The 7,546-nt window shown below is 37.9% G+C and overlaps 1 protein-coding gene across 2 annotated transcripts in view; it reads right to left on the bottom strand.

The window, feature by feature from the left end:
* Positions 1 to 7,546, bottom strand: part of MRC1 (mannose receptor C-type 1) — a 64,567-nt gene that overhangs the window by 37,662 nt on the left and 19,359 nt on the right. For both annotated transcript variants that reach the window (XM_081820692.1, XM_081820690.1), the window contains exons 9-14: positions 6,832 to 6,873; positions 5,481 to 5,644; positions 3,829 to 3,896; positions 2,439 to 2,539; positions 1,618 to 1,760; positions 1,121 to 1,235 (exon numbers count right to left, since the gene is read on the bottom strand). In XM_081820692.1, the coding sequence (XP_081676818.1) occupies positions 1,121 to 1,235; positions 1,618 to 1,760; positions 2,439 to 2,539; positions 3,829 to 3,896; positions 5,481 to 5,644; positions 6,832 to 6,873 (633 nt within the window). The remainder of the gene's footprint in view (positions 1 to 1,120; positions 1,236 to 1,617; positions 1,761 to 2,438; positions 2,540 to 3,828; positions 3,897 to 5,480; positions 5,645 to 6,831; positions 6,874 to 7,546) is intronic.

Below are 7,546 nucleotides of genomic sequence, written 5' to 3'. Positions count from 1 at the left end.
TCTGAAAAACAAACTGAGGGTTCTAGAGGGGAGGGTGGTGGGGGATGGGTTAGCCTGGTGATGGGTATTAAAGAGGGCACGTTCTGCATGGAGTACTGGGTGTTATATGCAAACAATGAATCATGGAACACTACATCAAAAACTAATGATGTAATGTATGGTGTTTAACATAACATAAAAAAAAAATCAGTTCTGATTGTGAGAATGACCTCCAGATTTTGAGCCTAAATCTATTTCTTTGTAACAGCAGTTCATTGGTGCTAAGTATTTGTTCTGGAACTATACAGGTCTTCTCTTTTCAAAGCCCACACTTTTCCAGGCTCTGAAAGCTGAAGGTCTTTCAAACATGCCTCACTTACAGCCTGCTGTGGCTTCCAAACCCTCCATGAATTTAGTTACTTCATCCGGCTGCTCTGCAGGTGGTTAGCATCCTCCTTCAAGTGACAAGTCACTAATTTAGCTTAGTATCTATTTCAGGTAAGGTGGCCATGAAGAGACCATATGAAATTGGTCAACTATCTTTCTCTTGACAACATAATAAATTTTACAGTCTGCTATATGGATACGGTGAGTTTTCTCCTTCAATGTTTTCTTCAAAGCTCTGAATTACCCTTATGTTTTATGGGGAAAAAAGTCTCAATTTGTTCAAAGTTCCTATTTAAAAATTAGTTCTTTTGCCTTTTAGGGTATGTGATCAAGTGATTAAAAGTGCAATAAATGGAAAATTAGCAATTTTCCATTTCACTCCTAGAACTACTCTACTTCTTTGGCTCTTTGGGGAATAAACTGGTTTGGTGGAAACAGAATGGAATGTCAGTTGAACAGCCAGTTTAATTCCCAACCCTCCCACTTAGCAGCGGGTTCCCTGAACACCACTTCTTCATTCACAAGTGGGGTGATGATAACTGGCTTCACAGAGTTGTCCTACCAATGAAAAGGGACTTTCTTTGTTAAATGCCCAGTGTGGTGCCTACACTGAATAAAACAGTTCTCCACATGTGTTTAGGTTTTCTCCCCTGCCTAGTGTTTACTCTGGAAAACCAAAATGTCATTTACTATCAGCAGGGGAAAAAAAAATTACATATTTAAGTGCATCACTGATCATACAATGTCTGCATACCTTGCTCCTTTTCGTTGCGGATTGATACCAGATTTCCCCCAAATCCTATGCAAGCTTTTCGTGCCTCTTGCCAACTTTTTCTTTCGTCTTCAACAAATCCAAAGATTTTGAAACACTCGGATGAAAGAGAAAAAAAGGGACTAAGTACAGATAATAGTGCTTGCTCTAAAGAATTGTAAAATTTTCACGATGATTATAGCTGCATATACATTTTCTCCAGCCAAATAGAGATCCAAAAGGTTAAGTGAGTTTTATCACCCATGAACTTCCTTGGCCAAGTTTTTTTCTTCCTCAGAACAAAGGACACACCCACTTGGAGAATAGCTCCACGTATTCTCTCCATTTCCATAAAGAATTTGACATAGGAACTTCTCTCTATTCTCACCTAACATTTTCTGAAGGCATTAGGTAAGCAAAAGTTACCTCTGAACTGAACGATGTGCATTGTCACTCTCCGCATTGATCAATACCAAGACTACAACTAATTTTCTTAGTACCTTGTTATTGTAAAAATTCCAGCCTTCCTTACAGCCTCCTGGGACTGAAGGTGCCGTTGGAGTAATGGTGGTGTTGATGCTGTTGTTATGTCTCTGGCAGATGAAGGCATTTGGATAACCACAATTAATGTCATTCCAAAACCCTGGCAAAGGACAAAAGAGCCAAGTTAGACTTACATATTTGCATTGAAAAACATTCTTTTTTTTAAAAAAAAAATCCACTTATGTTTTATAGGATTCTCAGAAATAGCTTAGACATTTTTACACAAGTGACTAGAAAGATCTATGCCTGACCCTTTTGTTCTTTCACTTACGCCGATAATAGTTCAACTTTATAGAGGGCTTCCTATGAGCCCAGAATAAACCTGATGTTGCAGATATATTGTCTAAATAGCCACTAAGAGCTAATAACAATAATCTACTAATACCTCACCTTAGATGTACCAAGCATTTGCTTAGGGTTTTAGGTATACTGCATGTTTAATCTCAACAACAGGCAAGTTCTGTGATTATTCTCATTTTACAGACAAAGATGTGTGGAGGGATAAAGGAGATAGATAAACATTCTGGATATTTTGCTCAAATCAAAACATGAAGAAATGTTTCATAAAATGAGAAGTGAGAAGGTTGTGTCATGCATTAGAGGAAATATTAAGCATCCACTCTCACAAACCGAACAGTGATGCTGCTGAAATTAAACTTCTTTATTTTCTCTGCTTCTCTTACCCGATTTGAGTGCATGACTTGCTACCTTTAGCCTAGGGATGTAGCAAATGACACATCATGCCACAAGGCAAACTCAACATTTTTACATTGTCTACCTGAATTTGAATACATGGTCACGCAGTTTTCATCGTCATTTGCAAAATTAGGTTCACCTGTGGCCCAAGCCACGTAATCCACTTTGCTCCCATCCATCCAACTGGAAAAGAAAATTCAGGCATTTAGCAATAATAATCCAAACATTAGGATAACTGACTACAGCCTGGTGTGTGGAACAGATGAGTCAATGAAGATGAATGGGCACAGGATTTTAAGCAAACAGAAGAGAGGATTCTAGAGAGACCAGCAGGGAAACTCCCAAGTGGTTGGTGCTGCCCATGGTATTGTGCTCCTCTGTGGCAACCCAGTGCCCTGGCTTGTCTGTCTTCTTCTCCCTCTCTGGAAGAAGCTACCTTTAGTCTTGAAGGGAGAGAGGTCAAGGAGATCCCGGTTTCTCTGGAAGTGGGCCAGAAGCAAACAGCCTCTGAGAGTACTTAGTAGGCATGATTCCCACAAAACAAAACCACCCATAGAGAGAGACCAAGAATTCAGAGTTTCTCATTAAGCCCATACTCTGATTTCCATGTTTATTCCAGGTTTGTCCTAAGGTATGTGGGCCAATGCTTATTTTCATAAGTTATGGAAATTCAGAGATTGTTAGCTGGAAAGACAGCAAGAAATCATCAAATGTGACTGACCCTCTTATTTTAGAGATGATTAAAATGGGTGCTTGTCCAAAGAAGCATCAAGCATTTCTGATCTTTAAAAATAATGAGTGTGAGTTTTGGGTCTCTCTTGCTCAAAAATGGCATTAATGGTCAAGCAGAACATATGCGGCTAAAACATCTGTGCATGAGCCAGGAAGACATATCTGCTCTTCAAACTTAGGAGAACATGTGTATTAATGAACGAGGAAAGAAACCCCAAAAATGTACTAATTTCCTCCCTCCCACAGCTTTTCCTGGCCCCTGTATCTGATGGAAAACAGTACAGTCATTCCTTTGAAGGGAAAGCATTTCAGGCAGTTGAAAGGGTATTTCAAAGTAGCGCTGTGAAAACAGTAAGTGGGGCAACATAAAAGGACCCTTTAATTCTGTGCACCAAGGATGGTCCAAATGGGAATCATAATATTCAAAATAAGTTCAGTATTCATATATGTATATCTTCTTAGTAGATCACTGGCTAACATGTGATAATACCCGAAAACAAAGATAGGTCGAGTTTTGCAAGATTAAATCAGACTTTGAGTTGTTTGTTTGAGAATTATGAGGTTGAAAACATTTAAGAGGATTTTTAAAAATTCTTTTTGTTTTTTGAAGATGCTTCTTAGATTGAGAACTCAGTAGGATTTTTAAAAATGTATTCAGCGAAACAAAAGTCTCAAAATAACTCTTAGATGTTTATCAGATCACTCTCTGAAGCACAGTTGTTTCATTTTGATGTACTTACATAAACTTTTTATCCAAGCTGATCAGTAAGCCAATAAAATATGCTGGCTGTGCATCATTCCTGTTTACCTAAAAGATGGAAGTTTACATATAGGTCAATCCATACTTATATAGTAAGAAAATTCTTTTTTTTTAAAAAAAGATTTATATATATATTTGAAATACAGAGCATGAGCAGGGAAAGGGGCAGAGGGAGAGGGAGAGAGAGAATCTCAAGCAGACTCCATGCTGAGTGCAGAGCCCAATGTGGGGCTCGATCTCAGGACCCCAAGATTATGACCTGTGCCGAAAACCAAGAGTTGACGCTCAACCAACTGAGCCACCCAGGTGCTCCTATAATAAGAAAATTCTTAAACAAAACCTAATTATTAATGAGGCAGCCCATTTAGGACTTTTTCTAAGGAGGGATTCATGCAGAAATTTTGTTGTACATTCAAAGTGATGTTTTTCATAGAAATACTAAGAAAAATATTGGGGTGCTTGGCTGGCTGAGTCAGAGGAGCATGCGACTCTTGATTTTGGGGTTGTGAATTCAAGCCCCACGTTGGATGTAAAAATTACTTAAATAAATATGCTTTTAAAAAAAAAAGGGTGCCTGGGTGGCTCAGATGGTTAAGTGTCTCCTTTCGGCTCAGGTCATGATCCCAAGGTCCTGGGATCTAGTACCGCATCGGGCTCCCTGCTCAGTGGGGAGCCTACTTCTCCCTCTGCCTCTCTCTCTCTGTCTCTTATGAATAAGTAAATAAAATCTTTAAAAATAATAATAATAATAAATTTAAAAGAAGAAAAAATATGCAAACCATATAAGAACCTGAATTTATAAAACAAATACCTTAAATCATTCTCTATAATACCAAATGCCTATAGTAATTAGGTTGTTGAAGATATTCTTTAAAACAAAGTAACCATTTGGTATTTTGCTTCTAAGGAAAGACTTCATACACATGTATATTTGTGCAATATTAGGAAATATCCTAAAAATTTCAAACCAAAATATATCCACAAATATGAAGATAAGTCAGACTACACTTTACTACCTTTGTAAGCAAATGAATATTTATGCTTCCATTATGTTCACCTTATTTTTTCTGCTGTCCCTCTTACCTCTCTTCTGGTAAGCAAAAGGATGCAATGAAGATTTTGAAAAAGAAATACTAAGCCAAGTACCTTTGGAAAGAATAAACTATGCTCTTACTGTAATGTGACAATTTTGGTACAACCAAGAAGATGTTTATGTGAATAGTCAAGCTGTACTTTTAACCAACAATTTGGTCCAACTAAGATAGATTTTTAAATAACCAACCTACACTATATACACAAAAATCCAGGATTGATATATAACAACTAGCTAAGAATTATGATCTTTGAAAATCAAATTAGTGAACTCAAAGCTATCATGTCTGGGTCCTCACAAAAAGACTCGACTAAAAACTTTCTGGATTCTATGATTCTGCACTGAATATTTAAGCAATCAGGTCACTCATTTCTGTTATGGCTACCACCCGCCTCTCCTCTGGCATTGACATTTTTCTCATGACCTTAGAATATTCAAATTCAGCCCATAATTTGAAACTGCACCATGGGGTACCAATAGGAGACATTATCTTTTTTTATCACGTCACTGTTTCATTCTTCAATGAATCAAATTCTTACATATTTCCATAGAAACTTCTTTTTACTTTCACTTTGAATAGAAACAAGATCACCAAAGTTCCTCTTGCAAAATTCTCGGGCATTGTCCATGGTTTCCTTCTCTTTGCTAAAATAATACTGGTAGTCTTTGTAAATCACCCACCCATCTTCAGTGACTGGTGGATCTGAAAAATTAATGAAAAACAGGTGATGAATTTTACTTAGACAAATTCAAGAATCTGGTCTGTGTGTGGTACACAAGAGTGAAAAGGACAGAGTAGCTTTATCAGTGGTATCTGCAACTCTGAGAGCCCAGAGTAAGCAGGATGTTTATGCCAAACACAGACTGAATTACCTAAGGCCAGATATCCACTTTGCACCAACTCTGGAACTTTTTCTCTTCAATTAAGTTCCAAGTATGGTAATTGGGTAAAAGAAGTCTCAATGTTACTTTTATCAATAGGATCGCAGAGCTGTCAGGAATTACATACCTGCACCCTTGATGTTCTGAGTTCAAGAAGTGGAAGCTGGGAGAAATCAGCTTTCATCTCAATATAACAAAGAGCTTGTAACAGATGGACTTGGGTGCTTCAGTGTATAACTGGAGAACCAAGGAATTCACACACCAGGTGGGCTCCTAAGCCTTTTTCCAAACCACGGTGCTCTACAGTTTTGTGCTATTGCAGGCTGAATCAGAGCCCCCAAAGATATCCATGTCCTAATCTCTGGAATCCATAAATGTTACCTTATATAGAAAGAGGCACTTTGTACAAGTGATTAATTTAAGGGTCTTGAGATGGAGAGATGATCCTGGATTATCTGGTGGGCCCTAATGTAACCACAAGTATCCTTAAAGAGGGAGATCTGACTACAGAAGAAGAATGCAATGTGATAGATGAAGCAAGAGGCTACACTGCTGGTTTTTCAAGATGGAGAATGGGGCCACGAACTAACAAATGCAAGGAATGCAGTTCTAGAAGTTAATAAAGTCAAGGAATCAGATTCTCCCTTAGAGCCTCTGAAGGAAGCACAGTCCTGCCAATTTTGGCCCAGTGAAACTGAGTTCATATTTCTGAATAAGTGTACATTGCTTTAAGGCACTGAGTTTGTGGTAATTTGTGACAGCAACCACTGGAAACCAATACAGTACTAAAGAGGAGATCTGGGCCCTTGGATATGATTCAAGAGCCCTTGAGACATTGCATTAAAATGCCTTGTGTTTGGCATGTAAGCATCTGTCTAGAGGAAAAGATCCACAAGATTCTCAAAGATATTGAGAACTCTGTTCTTCCTAGATTAAGTATGTTTCATAGAGAAAAGAAAGATAAAAAAGGCTATCAATATGGAAATCACAAAGTAAGGAAACACCTACTGTCTTGAGGAGCTGGTGTTGGCTCAGGTTTTGGTGTTTGTCCTGGAAAACAAAAGGAAATCAGATTATAAAGTGTGCTTGAACTTCTGCAATCACATATCCTTCTAATTTTACTATTTTCCTGGGTCAAAATAGCTAAAAACATAACTGTTCTCTCTTTCTCCTTCTCTCCCTCTCTCCCACGCCCCAGTGCTCCCATAATGTCGTAGAGTTGGAGAAGGAAGGACAGCAGAATTAGGTAAGTCATAGCCACCAGAAATTGGAAGACACTTTTCAGGTCCAACAAATGGTGTCATGGAAAGGAAAGAAAGGAACCAAGTTTTGGATTCAGAAAGCCTAGGTTCAGATCTCAGAGTGGGAGTTGCCTACCTTCAATTCTGTCAACTGCTAAAAGGAGTTAGTAGTCTATGTAGAGAGGTAGGGTAAAATACATGTGCTGTTGGTATGCAGAAGGTGCTCAATAGATGTTGGGTTGACAGTTATGCATCTTAAAATTAGCTGTGAAATTACTTAAAATTTCATTATCAGAAACCATTGAAGATGAATTATTTATTTATAAAATGTTTTCTTCAAAGAATCTTATTTTTATTAAATGTATGTTTTGCTAAAAGGTGAATGAAATATTTTTCTTTCCAAGTAGTTAATGATCTATCTGGACTTTGCTGGAACCTGATAAAAGGACTCAGGTTCCCCAGCTTGGCTTCATGTAGTTAAC

This window comes from Leptonychotes weddellii, chromosome 5 (assembly GCF_054177405.1).
Source record: "Leptonychotes weddellii isolate Sample4059 chromosome 5, ASM5417740v2, whole genome shotgun sequence".
Lineage (NCBI taxonomy): Eukaryota > Metazoa > Chordata > Mammalia > Carnivora > Phocidae > Leptonychotes > Leptonychotes weddellii.
This window is presented reverse-complemented; position numbering and strand designations above follow the sequence as displayed.